Genomic DNA, 19,952 nt, shown 5'->3' with positions numbered 1-19,952 from the left:
TTTAATCACTGGTTATGCCACCACACAGGGGAATCTTCAAAATGAACTTCTCTATTTTGGTTTAGACTTCCACTGTTTGGGACATCCCTATTTCCTCCTTAACATTTAAGGGTGCAGAGAAATTAGAAATAGTTTAACTTGGTCGACGAGACTATGTAGTTCTCCTTCCACCCACTAAAGTCTCCCCAAAGAAGTGGGTGATCTGGATTTTGACTCTTAGCATTTGTTGGGTCTCAGCTTTGCTCGAGAAGGCAGAGATTTGTTAATATCTTATTAAGGTGCCAGCTTATTCCAGCCAGGGATCCTCTTCTCAATGTTTCCAGAAGGCACCTTTCTTTCCTTCTTCCCATCCACCACTCTGCATCTCCCTGCAGCTACAATTGAAGCCCTACAGTTCATAGTTCTCGAGCCCTTCTTGGGGAATCACCCAAGCTTTATTCCGGAAAAATGTCTCTTTTAGGGCAAAGCAGTGAGGCTCAAAATACATCCTTGCCAATTGTGATTTGGGGGGCATCACTGCCATCTCACTATCTCTTATCTTACCCTGCACATCTGCTTTCAAATATTAACAAAGATTGCCTGCGGAAAACCCATCGTGTATATCTGTTTAAACGCTATTCCCCCCTCCCCCGCCCCAGACTAGTTAACAAATGGCTTTCAACTGGAAAAGAGCTGGTTGTAATCTGACAAACCTTTACCTGCAGTTCTGTTCAAAGCAAGTATGACTATTATTGCTCTGAGAGACTTCTTCGGTTTCCTCCCAGCATTCCTACCTGGGTTAAATCTATAGGAGGTGTCTGCTGAAGGTGAGCAACTCACTCAGTGTTGAGGGTTAATTACTTGAGGGGCGCGGGACCTTAAGAAAAAGGGCAAGACCAAGTTGAACTACTTGAGAACCTCTTCTTCTCTTTGCCCCCAAGTACCCCATGGGTTATAAGGATAGGTGGGAAGTCAATAAAGCCATTTATTTTGCAAATAGCAGTGAGGCCTAACACTTGCTTAATCTGACAATGGCAAAAGTCTTTCTCTTCTACTTAAAACAAGCTGCTGCCTTTTTCTATACCTACAGACATCCAGTTGCCTCTGGGACCATAGCACCGGTGTGAAAGACTGCTGCTTTAAAAATATATTTTACTGTAGTCTGAAAGACTTAAAAAGGCTTTTGACCTGATAGGGTTTTGGTGAAGATCTTCTTCACATCAGTGCTCCTGAGAATCTAAGAAGTCTGAACAAAACTGGTATCAGACTATTTCCCAGTGACTGGAATGCAAGCGAGTAAGACCATATTAACAAATGATTTTTTCAAAGTTTTTACTTTATTTTTTTAAGACTTTATTTATTTATTTGACAGAGAGAGAGACACAGCAAGAGAGGGAACACAAGCAGGGGGAGTGGGAGAGGGAGAAGCAGGCTTCCCGCGGAGCAGGGAGCCCGATGCGGGGCTCGATCCCAGGACCCCGGGATCATGACCTGAGCCGAAGGCAGACGCTCAACGACTGAGCCACCCAGGCGCCCCTCAAAGTTTTTATTTTAATTCCAGTTAACATATATTGTAATTTAGTTTCAGGTGTATAGCACAGTGATTCTTCAGTTCCATACATCACCCGGGGCTCATCACAAGTGCACTAACGAACCTTTTTTTGTTGTTGGGAGATCTTGCAGTCAGCTATTGCAGAGCGCTGGACTCCTCTCCGTTCGAGTAATTAGGCAAGCTGTTTAACCCTTCTATACTTCAGTTGTCTACCTTTAAAATGAGTACAACACTGCCAAGGATGCTGTGAAACAAAGTAGAGAACGTTTTTAAAACTCCCAACATGTGCATGTAGAAAAACATCCTGTGGTAATAAATAATACTACTTTGGGTTTACATAGTGCCTTTACCCTAGAGCTCAAACCTTGATAGAAACAGAAGCTATCATTACTTCAATAGTCTTTCTTGGTCTCCTAAAAGAGCTGAAGGTTGTTTATAGAAGTTATGTGATTCACTCCATGTTCTTTCCCCTCTCCTGCATTCCTGAATCCCAGGATCAGAAGTTAAAGAGTAGGAAACCCAAGGCAGGGAGAAAAAGATCTGTGTGACACCTCTCAGCAAGAGTGTAGCGAAGCCAAGAGTGTAGACCCGGATGCGTAACGCCCAAGCCACGGTCCTTTATGGGATTTATAATTTAAACGGGCCCCAAAGCACGAGATTGGCTGGGGAAATGCCCTGATCGCAGTTGAGCGGCTCGCATGGCGTTGCCCAGATACCTCTGGCCGAGCTCTGTCGACGTCCGCAGCCTGCTAGCCCGTCGGGCAGCTGTCGAGCCGCGGGAGCCCGTTCGTGGGCAGGGCCGGCACGGCTCGGGCGGCCGCTGCCCCGTCGCTGACCCTCGCGCGAAGCTGCGCGCACGGAGAGGAGACATCTTCCCAGCCGGGCCTCCCGCGCCCGCCGCGGCCCGGGGCGGCGGGGTCGGCCCTGGGAGTGGGGGGCGCCCCGACTCGCCGGGGGCGGGGTCACGTCCCACCCGGGGCGCCGGGGCACCCGCGCTGCGGAAACCTGAGCGTGGCCGAGGAGCGGGGGCTTGCAGGGCCACCTCCCCGGGCGCCTCGGGCCCGCAGTGGGAGCGCCGGCCGCCGCCGCCCCCGGGCCGTCGCGGAGACCACTCCCGCGCCTGGTACCTGTGGACGCCCTTGTCAAGCTCCTGGAGCTCCCCAGGGGGAGCCGAGCCCAGGACAGACATGCTACTCCCGTTTCCTGCCCCTTCGGAGCGGCGAGGAGTGGGTGAGGCGAGGCCGAGCCGCTGCACCGAGGAGCCCCCCGAGTCGTGGGCGAACGGGCCCCGGGGCGGGGGCGTTGGGGCCTGCCCGGGGATGGCGGGCAGGCCGCCCTCGGCCCACCGGCCGGCGGGCGAGGGGAGGGCAGCCAGGGGGAAGGCGCCCCTTCCGTGCGCCCACTCGCCCTGGGCAGGCCCGAACAGGGCGCCGAGGTCGGACCGGCCCAGCCCAGCGGCCTGACCCCGGGAGACCCCGCTTTGAGGCGGGCAACGGCTGCTCTGGCCCAGGCCACCCGGCCTTCAGGTTGTGTGACTGTGACGGGCCGACTGGGGCAAAGGGCGGTTGAAGGGGAACGGGGCGCTTCTCCCTGCTGCTTGGGGGGGTTATTGTGCTTTGTGGGGGGTTGGGGGGGGTCACCACCCTCCCGCGGGAGGTGGGGGAGGGCCGCCGGAGCAGCTGGCCGGCGAGGGGCGGGGTCACAGAGGCGAAGTGTGTGTGTTCCAGCGAGGGCGTGTGGGAGGGGAGGGCGCGCGGAGGAGGATCCTGGCCTGCGCGCAGGCGCGAGCAGCGGGTCGGGCCCGAGCCCAGGAAGAAGGCCCTGGGGGAGCGGGGGCGGTGGGCCGGCGGGAGGGCGGGCAGGCTGACGCGAAGGGGGGCGGGGAGCCGCGTCGGCGTCGCCGGGCGCGGGCGATTCGAGGCCGACGCATCCGCGCGTGCGCGCGCCGCGGAGTGTCCGCGTTAGAGGGGAGTGACGCGTGCGCGTTCACGTGCGCCCGGGAGAGCGGTAAGAAACGAAGGGAGGCCTGAAGGGGGTGGGGGTGGAGGACAGCCGGAGGAGGGGTGGGGGGTGGCGCCTGCGCAGTGCGCCGCGGAGGAGCTGTGTGTATGTGAGAGTCTGACGGGTTCAAAATGGCGGCGGCTGCTTCAGCGGCTCCTCCTGTGTGAGGGAAACAACACCCCTCCCCGGCGGCAGTGGCGGCGGCGGCGGCGGCTGCGGCTCGCAGAGCACCTTCCCAGCGGCTGGGCCTGTCGCCGCTCCGTCTATCCTGGGCAGGGGGCGCTCCGGGAGGAGGGGCAACGCCAGGGGGCCCATCCCCCGGAATCCCTCCTCTGCGACTGGGGAGTAGCCGGGGGCTCGTCCCGCAGCGCGGAGCCCGGGCTGAGGGGGAGACGCGAGGGGAGCCCGGGCCCCCAGCCCGGCGCGCCGCGCCGCTCCCGCCCTCTCCGCCCCCCGGGGCCGGGGCCCGCGTTCCGGGGGGCCGGGGCGGCGCGGGGAGCCTCGGGCCGGCCGGTCTCAGCTGATCGGCTGCCGCTCCTGGGCTCCGGAGGCGCCCGGGCGGCTGCTCGCCCAGGGCACGGCGAAGAGGGCGCTCCCCGCGGCCGGGGCTGGCCCGGGGCTCGGGCTCGGGCTGCTGACCGCTGGCCCGGGGGAGGCGGGGGCGCCCCGGGCTCGGCGCCGAGGGGTCGCGCTCCCCTCTCTTGACGCCTCTGACTCCCGGTCTCCCAAGCCTGAAGAGGAGGTTTGATTCAGCAACTGTTTCCTCTTTTCCGGGTCGCTCTGACCCTCTCTGGATACTGGGTTGATCCACGGAAAAAAACGAAGACGACGTTTGGGATTTAATTTTTCCTCTCAGTTTTTGGAATCTTTTACTTCTCACTTGGACAAGAACTCACGAGCAAAATCCCCGGTGAGATTCCCCCTCCCAGCCCCCCCCACCCCCCCCTGGAAGTTTGGTTCACCGTGTTATCTAAAGTCTTAATGTAAAGTTTCTATTTCTTTTTCCGATGGGTGAACCATTGAATCACCTTTCCTTCGGGGAGCCCGGCGAGATTTGCCATTTTTCCTCTCCGGCCCTGGCTGCTTTCAGTCCCCGGCGGTCCTCGCCCAGGGGGTGCAAACACGGTTTCTCTCCCTCCCGACTTGGGACAAGGGCTTCCTCTAGGAGGGCCCTGCCACGAACTGCTCTTGCAAACTGTGTCATTGGGTCCTTTGGTCTTGTAGCAGTTTTGAAAGGATGCTATTAACGTGGCTGTAATGTAGTTGCAAAAAGGAAAAAAAAAATTCTGCATTCCCTGTGGAAGCCATTATCCTTGAGAATATTTAGAAAAAAAAGACAAACCTTTCTTGGTATTATGGATCGACCGTCGCGCAAATCGGTCGTAATTTTTGGAAAAGATGTATTTTACTTATTTCTATAGATGGATTCGCTCATTTTATTACTTTATTCAAAAAGATCTAATGGAATTTTTGTCCCTGGTTTGCAACTCTCTTGAATTTGTTTTAGAGTTGTACACATCTTGTGTTGGGGTGGAGTGTTGGTTTGGGAATGAGAAAGATCCAGGGAGTCTAGGAAGGCAGGCAATGATGGTGTACGGCTTTACTGGAGGGGTATGGGAAATTGTTTTTGGAATCTTTCTATATCTTGATTTTTTTTGTCCTTTTTTAATATGGTCTGCTCTTTTTTCCTTTAGTTTCTAATTATCAGTGAGAGAGAGCTAATTTGGTTGGGATCTGGATTTGTTCAGTGCTGGCTTCACCTGGTCAGTTCTCTATAGATACAAGTCTCCCCCACCAACACGTTTTTTTTTTCCCCCCTACTGCTGCCATCAAAGGGAGGCTTGCTTATTGTAATCCTGTGGGGAAGAAACAGTGGTGTGGCCCATCCACAAGGAACTGAAACCAACATCATCTCCTTTTCCCTAGGCCTCCGACAGTTGTAATGTGATTAACGTTGGTCATGGCGTGGAAACACTTGCCCCAGAGCAGAGGGGTCCCAAACTGATGAAGAGGAATCAGATTTGTCAGAGAGCCTTTAACTTACACATATCTTAAATACTTCTTTCTGTGAAAAGAAAGCTTGAGTTTGGGGATGAGTTCTCATCTCTGCTCATATCATTATTCTTTAGTGTTGCAACCTGGTTCCTAAGGAGGAAGAGGAAGGCAGCCCTGGAGTGGTTTCTTTACAGTAATTTCAACAGAAGAGTGAGAGATGGAACCCGAAGAAGAAAGGATTCGTTACAGCCAGAGATTGGTTAGTATTTTATTCTCTCTCTCTCCCTTTTTTTTTTTCTCAATTTTGAAGCATAATAACTATTTTGTTTCCATTTGTGAACCTACTGTGATTAAAACTTTTCAGGTGGCTTTTGTGTATACCAGAGGAGAGACTATGTATTAATATCTCATTTGGTTTTTAGGCCAAGCAATTAGAGCCTTAATATTCATCCTGTTTGGAAATGGACTTATATGTAACCTTAACTTCTATGGAAACTGTTGTAAATCAAAGGATTTTGTGGATTACATCATGACCGGGATTACTAATTTTGCAATACTGACACTGTAATAAATCTGATTAAGTTAGATTAGAATGTAAATTTTAGGGGCAAAACTGAGGAACGTTAGTTCTGTATCATTTTTGTAGATTATGGTATGTCAGGATTTGTGGCTTTGAGCTGGGAAGTAGAACTATGGATTTTTATTTTTTTTATTTTTTATTTTTTTATTTTTTTTTTAAAGATTTTATTTATTTTTTTGTCAGAGAGAGAAAGCACAAGCAGGGGGAGCGGCAGGCAGAGCAGGTAGAGGGAGAAGCAGGCTCTCTGCCAAGCAAGGAGCCCGATGTGGGACTCGATCCCAGGACCCTGGGATCATGACCTGAGCTGAAGGCAGACGCTTAAGCAACTGAGCCACCCAGGTGTCCCTATGGATTTTTATTTTTAACACAAGTAACACTGATAAGTTTAGAGGGTTGGTGGGGATTGATTGAGAAAGGGTAGAATGCCAGAAGTTCTGTATTTTGTATTTTGGGAAGGAAGTATGAGATACATCTTGTTGAAAGAAATTTTTACTTAGTAATGATTTGGAGGGAATTTGCTTATATGTGCATATGAATATTTGTTCCTTTAAGCCCTATTTTCCGCTCGAAGTTTCCCTGTTGGAGTTCAAGAATTTGATTTTTGCATCCCCTAGTCAAAGAGAACTTTATTAATATTCTCACCGTATATTCATTTGAGAAATTTGAATTTGTGTCTTTAGAGTAAGGTATGGGGAGAGCCAAAGAATTGTCTGTATCATGTGAAATTTGGTGAACTGAGAGACCTAGAAGATTACTAAAGGAATTTATGGTGGTTTTCTTTGGCTCTGTGTTTTAGACTGAGTTTGGAGGAAAACAGTGATTCTGTAATCATTCTCTGATGATCTCCACTCTTTTTGAGAAAAGGCTACTTTGTTTAAACGTGACTGTTAGAAAGGTGTGGAGTGCATTGGCAAGTATATCCAGCAGGCATATGTTCTGGCAAGACTTATTCCAGAGATTTGCCTCTTGTTTCCCAAAGCATGTATTGAGAATATAGTTCTTTAACATTTAGAAATAAACTATGGTTCTTTAACTTTCAGAAATAAACTATGTTTGTCAGTAGTGAAATTTTGTATGCTTAGGGTTTATTTTTGTTTTGACATTTCTTAAACTTTTCTTTGGGAACATAGAAGAGGATGCTGCAGAATTCTCTTCCCAGGTGGTTATTCCCAGCTATACAGGGATTCATTTTTATCATGTCAGGCTTGTAGAATTGTTGAGCTTATTGTAAGCTCAACAATACATTGTTTTGTATTGTTACATAAATACTAGAGGGATCTTGGATCTTGGGATCCAGTCTTTCAAAGGAAGAACCTTTCATTCAGCCAGAAAAAGTTCACATTTTTTAACAAGATAGGGAGGTAGTAGTGGTAAGGAGATCCAGGGAATCTGTGACTTTTGTTCTGGTAAGATGATTTTTTAATTGTAAAGTGATTGCTACCTGTTGCACACATTAACCCTTTCCATATCTAGTATATTTTTTCTTTTGGTTCATGTGCTGTTGCAGCAGTGTTGTATTAGAGGGTACATCAGATATTTGGTGGAGATCTTTACTTGGAATTTTGGGTAATTCTGAAGTTTAGGGTGAGTGATATCTGTTTTTCTTTCTAAGAATTACATGACAAAATTATATCTGAAGTGTAAATTCTTTCTGTAACATAACTTTTGATAAGAGCATATTGGCAGCTTATTTGAGTGACAAGTTTGCCTACCAAACTTTTAATGTCTGTCTCTGTGGTGAGTCCTCATATTACATTGATAATGGCTAATTTTTATAGTAGTTCAGTTTTTTAACACTGTGTCTGTCTTTAAAGGAGGTCAAAGTGTAGAACTTACTTTTGTTTTGCAGTTATTGGCCATAGAACATAAAGTTTGAAAGAGAGACAAATGATAGGTTTGCTTACTTAGCTTAGTGATTAAAATTTGTGTGGTCTCAAACAATATATATTTGTCAAATTGAATTACTTAGTACGTTGATTATAGTGTTATTAAATGTTACTTACTTGTTGTTTTAGGGGATAAAACCTAAATGGCCGTCCCTTGTGATATACCTCCAAAATAGCTTCTTGAGAGAGAAAATGGTATCAGTATTAAAAGTCTGAGTCCAGACTCATTTCGGAATGACTTTTTTGTATTTAGGATCTTTTACCTATCTTAAAAAAAAAGTTGTATTCTTACTAGTAAGAATACTATTAAAAACTGAGTAAGTTATTTTAATGCTTCTTACTGATAAAGCTATTTCAAGTGCACAGACTGAATTTGGTAAATTTTGATATGTTTATATCAACTTTGTGACAAGTCATTTTTTAAAGTCAGAAATAGCTAGTTTAAAAAAAATGGCTTGCCTCTTGCCAAACTTTATTACATGTAGAAGAGAATTTTACCTTTGAAGTTGGTGTATATGTATAGATTTGGGGCATAAGCTCTACTTTCTGGAACTAGAATGCTTGTTTTGCAGTGTGGGAAATGAATGATGTTTTACTATTCTTAAGCAAAACATAGTTTTGTTTTGTTTTTTAATGAAAAGATTAGTAGTTTTGTGTATGGATTCCTAGAACAAAGCCATACAGATCTCTAAGGCAAGTTGATGTACCTGGAAAGGGTATTCAAGTGAGAGGGATAGAAGCTTCAGCTTCGGTGATGGGGGGGTATGTGGTTGTCCTGAGGTAAAGATGATTTATTTCTGTATTTTTAGTAAATTTAGATGGAGGACCTAATTGAGAAATATTGACAAGTACTAAAGATGGAACTTCTTTTTTTCTTCATTTGATTTCAGCAGCCAAAGTGTTGGAGTAGTTTTAGATGTTTGTTTCTGTCCATGTATATTTAAGTATTGATTTGTAGGGAATATTCAGCATAATATCTTACAGTTACTTAATCTAAAATGTTAATTAGATCCTTAGCAGTTATAATTGATGATCTTTTAGGTTTTTGAAATCATACCAATTCTGAGTAATCCTTATTGCATAGAAAATCAAGGGCAAAATAGCATGCATCAAAATGCTTACGTTAATATTTCTGTGCTATGTAGTATCGTTTTAACTTGGGACTTTTTTCATTTTTATTGGAAAAGATGATCTTTGCTATATATTTTAATACACTGGACTATGATATGTGTCCTTAACTTGTATAATATATTGTACATATCATTAAATTTAGTATGGAAAAAATTCATTAGCTCCTGCCAAAGGCAATTGTAGAAACAAATGGACACCTAAATCAATGTAAAAGAAAGTGAAGACCGTATACTTCAGGGTAAAAGAACTTATGTAACCTGAATATTTGTTTCTCTTGAATTCACCCAAGTCTAGTAGTGTTACCTGAAGGAGACATGTTGATTTTCTTGAGGATTCAGTTTGATTGTCAATCTCAATGATGAGATGAAGAGATTTTCTAAAGGATGTTATACTATTAGATGTTCAGTGCTGTTTATTTCTTACATATGTTTTTCTTTAAAATAGCTAAATCATTTATCTTTTGTAAGAAACTGGGGCACTGAAGCCGTAATGATACTCTCACCATTCTTTGGGTTACACTTAAAAATTGTCTTCCCAGATTCAGCAGCAATTACCAGATTATCCCTTTTACAAACAGTCCCACTTTGAATGACCCCACTCTCAGTAAGGTCTTTCTGACCAGGAACGGACTAGGCAAAATAAAATCCTAGTTTTAAGCCGTATTTTCCCTAGCACGAAAGTGTCATATTGTTAACAACTAGAAAAAAATTATAGGTGGTCTAAATTGTTGAATTTGTTTATTTATATTTTTCATTAGACTTAACCTTCAATCTGTGATGGTGGAGGAGTACATTGTTCTGAGTGTTGCAGCCTCCTTCCTGATGATGTAGGAAAAACTTGTTGCCCATTTTTGGGTGATTCAAAATGCATATAATGAGGGAGCTAATTTTTTATTCTTATGCATCAATCTTCCACAGTAAGCTACATTTTGGGGACCCATAATGAGGACTGTATTTAAGCCCTATCACTTTCTCTTGTTTTATTTTGCTGAGCACTAATCATTACCATACTTGTTTGTTTTGTTTGTGCATATCTCTCCTTTGGAGTGTAAGCTCCTTGAGAGTTGGGACTTTGTTTTGTTTATGGTATATACTGGATGCTTCAAATAGTGCCTGACACATAGAAAGTGCTCAATAAGTAGCCTCAAAAAGAGAGAAAGTACTCCATCTACAACACAGAAAGTGCTTGATAAGTATCTGTTGATATTGTTGAAAGCCCTGATAAATACTTTTCTTTGCTACCAGTTTCTTGACGGCCAGCAGTAAATCACTGGAATGGAGGAGAGTTTGTGTGTAGGGATGAGCAAAAATATCTGGGTATTAGGTCTTGCAGTGTGCATAGAACCAGAAGCTTTAAGCTGTGACAGAAAAAATTTATACTTAACACACATGCCAGATGAACACATTTACAGTATTTGGGCCATTAAAACCAATGAAGAAAATGTCTAGTTAACTTTAAAAGCTCAGTCTGAATTTTAAGTTCTTCCCTTAATCCTGTGTAAATCTTCTGTTTCAAGGTTTTTGCTGGCTTTTAGACAACCTTAAAGTTGTGAAGTTGCTAGTGATGGTGTTTGTGTTATTCTCAAGTCTTCATTTTGGCCATTAAGCAAGACAGATAATTGATAATATTTACTGTATACCATATAGAGAAACATGCCATTATTTTATATCTTTAAAATTTTTCTTCTTGGGGTGCCTGGGTGGCTCAGTTGGCTAAGCAGCTGACTCTTGGTTTCAGCTCAGGGTCCTGAGATTGAGCCCTGGATCAGGCTCCACATTCAGCGAGGAGTCTGCTTGTCCCTCTCCCTCCCCATCTGCCTCCTCCTACCTCTAAAATAAATAAATAAAATCTTAAAAAAAATTTCTTTTTTCTTGGTAAATGGACATCCTTGACTAGGTTTCATTAATTTGCCCTGTGTAATCTCATTTTTGGAATAATACTATATTGTCACATTGTGGTTTTACATCAATTCAGTATTTATGTGCTGAGTACGAGGCTAGGTTCTCTCATACACATTATCTTGTTTAATCCTCAAAACTGGCCTGTAAGGTAGATGGTATAGTTTTAAATTTTAATTTTTTTTGTTATGGAAATGGAGTTTTTAGTCTGTGACTTGCCCAAGATCACCAAGTTGGTGAGGGGTGGAACCAGACCTTGAACCCCATGTTTCTTGTGTTATTTCATACAGAAAACAAATGGTACCCGTTTCTGTCGTAGGGAGTTGCAGACTGAGTGCTTTCTCTTTTTTTGAGACTACTTTTAAAATTTCTTCCCTTACAGGTGTCTGCCTAACACCCTAAATGAGGTAGCTACAGATATTTGACAGCCGGTGTTCCATCACGTTAGGAAAAGGTGGCACATTCTTTTTGTGAACTTTGAATTTACTGCACTTGATCTATTAAAACAGCAGTATTTGTGTATATGTCAAGCTTTTTATTTATGCATGTCACTCATATAATTGTTTTCTGTTTTAAATTTTAGGTTCTTGGGGGTTTTCTCTATCTGTGAGTACTTGGTAAAAACTTAAACCATAAAAAAAGACAGCAGATAGTGACCAAGCGAGTGGTTTTGGCAAATACAGTGGTGAAGGCCTCCTTCAGGTAGGTAGAGAGGAGGAGGGAAGAGGGTGGCCTTGCAGGAGGTAAAGACAGCATAAGCTTTACTATGGAATGGGATGCTTATAAGGCCTGGTCTGAGGACATTGACTAGATTCATAGGACTAAAGTAGAAGATTTGTTTTGGGAGGCACCATTGATAATATTCGGAACACATTTTAAACAATTATGAAGGCCAGGTATGGAAAATAGAGAGTCATTGGAAGTTGTGGTTTGTTTTTAATCAAATAGTAATTTGATCAAAGTGGTGTTTTAGGAATAATATTTTTGCAGTTTCAAGTCAGGGGTGTGTCCAAAGGAATCTTGAAGTAAGTTATCTCCTAAGGTATTAGGTACCTGATCTCTAGGACAGTGGTTCTTGAAGTGTGGTTCCCTCACCAGCAGCCTCAGCATTATCTGGGTATCTGGGAACATGTCAGAAATGCACATTTGGGGGGCCCTGCCCTGTATTTACTGAATCAGAAACTCTGGAATTGGGGCCCAGCAATCTGCGTTTTAACAAGCCAGGTGATTCCAATACATGCAGAAGTTTGAGAGCCACTGTTCTGGGGTATAGTTAGTGGAAATGGAAAGGAAGGGAAAGTGAAGGACTGACAAAACTTGCTGACTGATGGATAGCAGCATGTTATGGAAAAGAGTTCTTGATTGAGGATCATGAGTGCTGAGTCCTAGTATCAACTTTTATCACCAGCTGTTTTGAACAAGAGAACTGACCTGTCATGGAAGGAGTTGTACTTAGTGATTTCTGAGGATTTTGGAGACAAATGAAGAATTAAGGTGGACTCTGGGATTAAGTCTGCATTATCAGCAAGATCAGGAGGGAGTTTTGAAAAGGAGAGGAGAGGACATTGGGTGGATATTTTAGAAAAGTGGAACAGATTACTTAAAGTAGGCATTCTCAACTGGGTGTGATTTTTTGCCCCCTTGGGATATTTGGCAATATATGGAGACTTTTTTTTTTTTTTTTTGAGACATTTTTGATTGTCAGACTAGGGGAGTACTACTGGTATTCTAGTGAGTAGAGGCTAAGGATGCTTCTAAACTATCCTAAATGCACAGGTCAGCCCCCCACAGCAGACGGTTATTGGGTCCAAAATGTGAACAATGCGAGATTGAAAATCCCTATTTATTTATTTTTTAAAGATTTTATTTATTTATTTGACAGAGAGAGAGAGACAGCGAGAGAGGGAACACAAGCAGGGGGAGTGGGAGAGGGAGAAGCAGGCTTCCCGCTGAGCAGAGAGTCCGATGTGGGGCTCAATCCCAGGATGCTGGGATCATGACCTGAGCCGAAGGCAGACGCTTAACGACTGAGCCACCCAGTCACCCCTGAAAATCCCTATTTAAAGAGAAATACCCAGTAGATAGGTTCTGTGTATGTTTCCATCCTGGTTTTCTGCTGTTAATCTTAGAGTTTTAAGTTTAACACAAAACATCTCAAAAACACTCTCAGATTTCCTTTCGCAGGGCTTTGCTCAAAGTAAGCATAAAGGGTTTTGTTGTTGCTGTCAAATTTTCACAAAACTAAATGGTATGGAAAATCCTCCACCAAGGTGCGGATTTATTACTCCTTTTAACTTATCCTAAAGCAACTTACTTGGATAACCAGCATAAGTATTCATTGTATTGATTACAACAAGAAATTTCCTTTTGATATTCTCTCTGAAGGATAGAAAAATGAGTTAAAAGTTGTGGTATTGATGTGAGCAAATACTGAAATACAGTGAATTGCTCTGTAGTTCAATACCCTATGATCATTTTTAAGAAACAGCTTCATGAGCTGGTTGTGGCCCTCAGTGTGAATTCAGTATGTAGCCTCAACCTTAATCCATCTCTTTGTATCCCTGGATCTCAGAAGTTAGAAAGTCTGTCCTGTCAGGGCAGTAATCTGGCCAACACTCTTGCTTCTGACAGTGACCTCAAGAGAATGTAGATTCATAAGTATAGTGATCACTTAAAGTACTTTTATAGTTTCCAAAGTACTTCTCTGTTTCTTGTGTCTTTTGATCATCTTAATCTTCTGATCATCATAATTCTGGGGGGTTGCCAGAACTTGAGGTTGGTGCTACCATATTGCACAGTTCCAGCAGGTGCCATTCACATATCTTAATCTGCTGAAAGATGCCCTTGGAGTTGTGTGGTGAATAACAACAACAAAAAATTGTGAGCCTTTTTGGGTGGATAAGATAAAGGAAAAGTCACCCCGTTTATTTGAGACAAGGTAGGAAAAAGCCCAATCTGATGGATAATAGTACACATTAATTAATTGAGTATATACTATGTGCCTGGAACAGGCACTTTACACATTTTAACTAACTTAATTCTCGGCAACCCTTTGAGGTAGGCTCTATGATTCCCATTTTCTGGTTTGGAAACTGAGGCATAGTACAATTAAGTAACTTGTCTGAGGTTATCCAGTTAAGAAGAGAAAGAGTATTCAAAGCGGGTAGTCTGGCTCCCAAGCCTTCTAAGCTATACTGCCTCTTTTTTGATTTTGTTGGAGGACAGTTTGTATATGTTTTGTTGATGAACTTTGGGTATTCCCCAGGTAATACTTTCTCATTCGGGAGATTCATTCGCATAAATGTTTTTTAGGTGCTTCTGCTGTGACAGCTACTTTACTTGGGCCTTACTTTTTTATAACTTCCAAATACTGTGGTTTCAAGTAGTGCTGAGTGCTTTGAAGAAATTAAGAGGGTGATGAAATACAGTTGACCCTTAAACAAGCGGGGGCTAGGGGCCCTGACCCTCTCTACACAGTTGAAAATCCACATGTAACTTTTGACTCCCCCAAAACTTAAGTACTCTATTTTGACCAGAAGCCTTCCGTAACATACACAGCCAACAAACGTATATTTTCTGTGTATCAGAAAATATCTGCATGTAAGTGAACCCATGCAATTCAAACCAGTGTTGTTCAAGGGTCATCTGTACTTGTTAGGGTGAGGATTGTACCTTGAGATTGATGGTTACTAGGGCTGCCTGAAAAGATGGTATTTTGTGACTGAGACCTGAGTGGTGAGGAGCCATTCTGGTGAAGTTCAAGGGCTTAAGGGGACCAGATCTGGGTCAGCAGAGCTCTGGCTAGAGGGACCAGCTAATGCAAAGCCCTGTGGTATGAATGAGAAAATATTACAAGCGCTTAACTTTGTGTCAGACGCCATGCAAAGCTCTTGGGATACAGTGATGAGCAAGACAGGCATGGTTCCTCTGTTGTGAAGCTTCCAGTCTGGTAGGGAAGTCAGTAATTAAATACTTCTGTTAGTAATGTCAATTATAGTTACGCAAAGGACTACAAAGGTAAATATAGGATGCAGTGAGAATATATGATAAGGTGACCTAATCTAAATTTCAGGAGTGGGAGGAGGCATCAGAGAACACTTTCTCTGAGAAAGCTTTTAAAACTGAGACCTGAAGGATGAGTAAGAGATAACCTGGCAAGGAGGAAGTGATTAGCATATGTAGAAACCCTGAGGTTGGAAGGAATCTGACCTGTTTGAAGAACCTACTAACCACACAAAACCAAAAGAGCTAGGGTAACTGCAGAGAAGTAAGTGGAGGAGAGACTTAAAATCTTGACAAGGTAGTCAGGGGTCAGGTCAAGTAGGGCTTTATTCTGAAGACGGTGGGAAGGCACAAATTTAGCAGAGGAGTAATATATATGAGCTAATAACAGCTGCAGCATAGAGAAAGGATCAGAGAGGGAGTGAGAATGGATTTGATGACGCAAATTAGGAGGCTATTGCAGTTATTTAGATAAGAAACGATGGAAGTATGGTTGAGAATATGGATAGTGGAATTAGGGAGGTTTTGAGAAATACTTAGAAAACAAAATCATAGGACTTTGGTTCCTTGGATGTGTGGGAGGGTGACTTTAAGGGGGTAACATGTAAGCATGACTCTCAAGGTTTTCTTATGTGAATGGCTTGTGGTAGTAATAGCCCTTTTATTGAGAATAGGGCACACTGAAGGAAGAGCAGGTATGGAGATTGAGGGGATGAGCATAAGCTCAGTTTTGAGCAAGTTTGGACAGATTGAATGTGAGGTACTTGTGAAACATCTGGTAGAACTGTTGAGTAGGTAGCAGACTATGATTCTGGACCACAGGAAGGGCTTTTTGGCATATACCTGTGTCTCGTTGGCATATGTATGGTAAATGAAGTTGGGTAGACATGGAGTAGCTTACAGAGGGAGTGAAGGGGGGCCAGAGAGGTATGAGGAAAATCAAGAGAGTACTGATGTCTTGGAAGCCAAGGGACTGTGGTAATTACTGTTTATCAAGCACTGTGTTAAGTGTTAGTGTGTTTTTATTCATTTAAAACACTTGTAACTATGAAGTAGGTGCTTTCATTATCTCAATTTTATGGATCAGGAAAATGACATAAGAAGGGGCTATATAATTTGTCCCAGACCACCAGATAATAACTGGAGAGGTTATTGGTTTTTGAACCCAGGTTTGTCTGGCTCCAGTTTGTATTCTTAAACAACATTTCATGGTGTAAAAAAAAAAAAAAGAAGAGGGTAGTAGTCAGCTGAGGTAGATGCCACCCGGAGGCTGAGTATATTGAAGACGGAGATTTTCATTGGATTTGGCAACATAGAGGTTAATGCTGATTTTAAACATGAGTTTCAGTGGCATTTGGAGCAGAAGACATTTTTCAAAATAAGTGTGAGATTAAACAGAGACAGTGAATGAAGAGAAGTTTAGAGAAGTTTGGCTGTGAAGAGAAAAGGGGAGCAGGTCACAGCTGTAAGTTAAAGTGCAGAATCCAGAGAAGGTTCTCTCAGGTTTTTGTTTGTTACATTTTGTTTTAAGTTGGAAGGGACCACTGCATTTTTTTTGTTAATGGTGCTATCATCTATTATTCCTTCTTCTGTCATCCTTCATATTTAATCAGTAGCTAAGACTTGATGGATTTCTCATATTCATATTTTTTAAAGATTTTATTTATTTATTTGACAGTGAGAGAACGTGAGAGAGGGAACACAAGCAGGGGGAGTGGGAAAAGGAGAAGCAGGCTCCTCGCCAAGCAGGGAGCCCAATGCGGGGCTCGATCCCAGGACCCCAAGATCATGACCCGAGCTGAAGGCAGATGTCTAACCACTGAGCCACCCAGGCGCCCCTCTCATATTCATCTTTATGTAGTTCTCACTACCACTCCAAACAGTTTGGACTCTAGTCTAGACTATTGTAGTAGCCTCTTCCTTGGATTTTTTGGGGGGGGGGGGCGGATATTTTTACCATTATTTCTTAATACTGTGCTTCCAAGGTTCTGATCATGTTGTTCCTGTCCTCCGTAATATTCCCACTCTGTAAAGTCAGTGGTGGTGTGGGTAACTTTATTTTTAAATTTTTTATTAAGTAAACTCTACCCCTAATGTGGGGCTTGAACTTAAAACCCTGAGATCAGGGGTCGTATGTTCTACTGACTCAGCCAGTCAGGCACTCCTATGAACTTTAACTGTTCATGTGTGGGTTAGTGAAAATAAAACTTAACCTTTTGGAAATTTTTTTTTTTTTTTTAAGATTTTACTTATCTGTCAGAGAGAACACAAGCAGGGGGGACTGTAGGCAGAGGGAGAAGCGGGCTCCCCGCTGAAGCAAGGAGCCTGTTGCAGGACTTGATCCCAGGACTCTGGGATCATGACTTGGAACTGAAGGCAGACGCTTAACCAACTGAGCCAGCCAGGCGTCCCTGGAAGTTGTTTATAAGTGCTTGGTTAACTTGAAGGGTTTTGCCATTGTAGGCACAAACTCCTTAGCCTGATATTCAGGCCCCAGTTGACTACTACAGTCTTATTAGTTACTCGTCTTTTTTTTTAAGATTTTTTTATTCATTTGAGACAGAGAGAGAGAGAGAGAGAGAGAGAGAGAGCATGAGCAGGGGGAGAAGCAGACTCCCCACGGAGCAGGGAGCCCGATGCGGGGCTCGATCCCAGGACCCTGGGATCATGACCTGAGCCGAAGGCAGATGCTTAACCATCTGAGCCACCCAGGTACCCCTTACTAGCTACTCTTAATTCATATATGTTCCAGCCAAACCAAACTACCTTCTTGTTTTTTTTCTACACACTTGTGCTATCTTGTCTCCCTGTCCCTACCCTAGTTCTCATCTTCTAAAGCCCATTTGCAATACCGTTTCCTTAGTCCGGTGTATTGAAAGCAACCTTTTCTAAATCCTGTTCTTTTTTTCTCCCTACCTCTTATGATATCTAACTGGATACAAGATAGAAAATTTAATTGTCTTTATTATATGCTCCATGAGGATAAGTCATGACTTCCCTGGCACACACATAACGTAATACCATTTATATCATTGAGACTCACATTGCTGGTTGGTTAACTTTTCATGAAGACAAAGTATAATGTAATAAAATTAATCTACTCCATTCTGTGGTTCAGTGCTGACAGTTATCAGAAGGGTGATGGTTAGGGCGCCTGGGTGGCTCAGTTGGTTAAGCGACTGCCTTCGGCTCAGGTCATGATCCTGGAGTCCCAGGATCGAGTCCCACATCGGGCTCCCTGCTCGGCAGGGAGTCTGCTTCTCCCTCTGACCCCCCCCATGTGTGCTCTCTCTCTCTCATTCTCTCTCTCTCAAATAAATAAATAAAATCTTTAAAAAAAATTTTAAAAAAAGGGTGATGGTTAGAACAGAATCAAAGAGAAGGAGAGGCAAGGAACAAAAATTTGCCATATCTTGTTCTGGTCGTTAGAGAAAGGAGGAACAGACTACTTATTTCTTGAGACCATCTAGCTACCCTTGCTCTTATACTGTGTTCACTGAGCCACTTTCATAATTAGTTCAGTTCCCCTGTTTGTTGATATTGGGAAATGGGCTTCCTGGATAATAGGCATGAGTATTCATAGTCTGTGCTAGGCGTGGTGAAGAAGTTAATTGACAGTCCTTTTGTCTTGCAGAGTTGAGTAGTAGCCTACCAAGATCCCTCCTTTGAACTTTAAAAGGACACAAAATGCCCATTTAATAGTAATAGTGTCTACAAACACTCTTCATGTGCAAAGGTTTGAACATGGTATATAGAATAAGGTACTATCCTCCAGACCTTTTTCTTAGGGAAGCATTTCTTTGACTAGATCTTCCAGTTACAAATTCTTATAGTATAGTATAAAATATCTCTTATGCATAACACCTATCAAAATCGCAACTTTATATTTACTATATTTACTTGAATTATTGTTTGACTGTCTGTTTCCCTTTCAGATTGTAAGCATCATTAAAGCCTGCTATGATGCCTTTTCTCACCGTTTTATCCCCATGCTTGGTACAGTATCTGGTCCACAGTAGGTGCTAGATGGATTTTTTTTTTTTTTTTTTTTTGTGAATGTGCATCTCTAAAATGCTCTCCCTGCAGCCCTATTGTGTCTTCTTGGTATGCTCCTAATTATTCTCCAAAGCCTGCAGACAGTCTTCTCTTGAGTTCTCCTCCACTTTATTTTATTTATTTATTTATTTATTTATTTATTTATTTATTTTTTAAAGATTTTATTTATTCGACACAGAGAGAAAGCACAGGCAGGGGGAGCAGCAGGCAGAGGGAGAGGGAGAAGCAGGCTCCCCGCTGAGCAGGGAGCCTGAAGCAGGACTCGATCCCAGGACCCTGGGATCATGACCTGAGCCGAAGGCAGTTGCTTAACCAGTTGAGCCCCCCAGGCATCCCCCTGAGGCACTTTATATGTATTTCTGTTGTGGGACCACTTTGTGTTGGAATTATTTGACCATGAGTCTTTTCATCCAGCTAGAGTAGACATCTTTTTTTTTTTTTTAAAGATTTTATTTATTTATTTGAGAGAGAGAGAATGAGAGATAGAGAGCACGAGAGGGAAGAGGGTCAGAGGGAGAAGCAGACTCCCCGCTGAGCAGGGAGCCCGATGCGGGACTCGATCCCGGGACTCCAGGATCATGACCTGAGCCAAAGGCAGTTGCTTAACCAACTGAGCCACCCAGGCGCCCTAGAGTAGACATCTTTAAGGCAAGGATCATGTCTTAATTTAAGTGTTCAGAAAAATGTCTATTGAATTGAACAAAATGTGTTGTGCACTTCTTAAAATACATAAATCTGTATAATATAATAACTGAACTCTAACAATGGGAATAACCTTAGATTAGTAATCAGGAAGACTGTTATCCAAGCTTTATTTTATTCATCTGCAAGGTCTTTCTCAGTTCTGATAGTTTAAACTAGTTGTTTTCAAA

General features: G+C 43.4%; 1 protein-coding gene across 2 annotated transcripts in view; it reads left to right on the top strand.

Annotated features, from left to right (window-relative positions):
• Window positions 1–5,662: 5,662 nt before the first annotated feature.
• Window positions 5,663–19,952, top strand: part of KDM2A (lysine demethylase 2A) — a 108,570-nt gene continuing 94,280 nt past the window's right edge. Inside the window, exon 1 of one of the 2 annotated variants that reach the window (XM_028118477.2) lies at window positions 5,663–5,786. In XM_028118477.2, coding sequence (XP_027974278.1) covers window positions 5,745–5,786 — 42 coding nt within the window. In that variant the 5' untranslated portion in view covers window positions 5,663–5,744. Of the gene's footprint in view, window positions 5,787–11,635; window positions 11,725–19,952 lie in introns of those variants that run through there. The other variant, XM_088017876.1, reaches the window with a different exon arrangement.

The sequence above is a fragment of the Eumetopias jubatus genome, unplaced genomic scaffold, assembly GCF_037043125.1.
Source record: "Eumetopias jubatus isolate StellerSeaLion01/CBP00866 unplaced genomic scaffold, mEumJub1_p1.0 scaffold_13, whole genome shotgun sequence".
NCBI classification, from domain to species: domain Eukaryota; kingdom Metazoa; phylum Chordata; class Mammalia; order Carnivora; family Otariidae; genus Eumetopias; species Eumetopias jubatus.
This window is presented reverse-complemented; position numbering and strand designations above follow the sequence as displayed.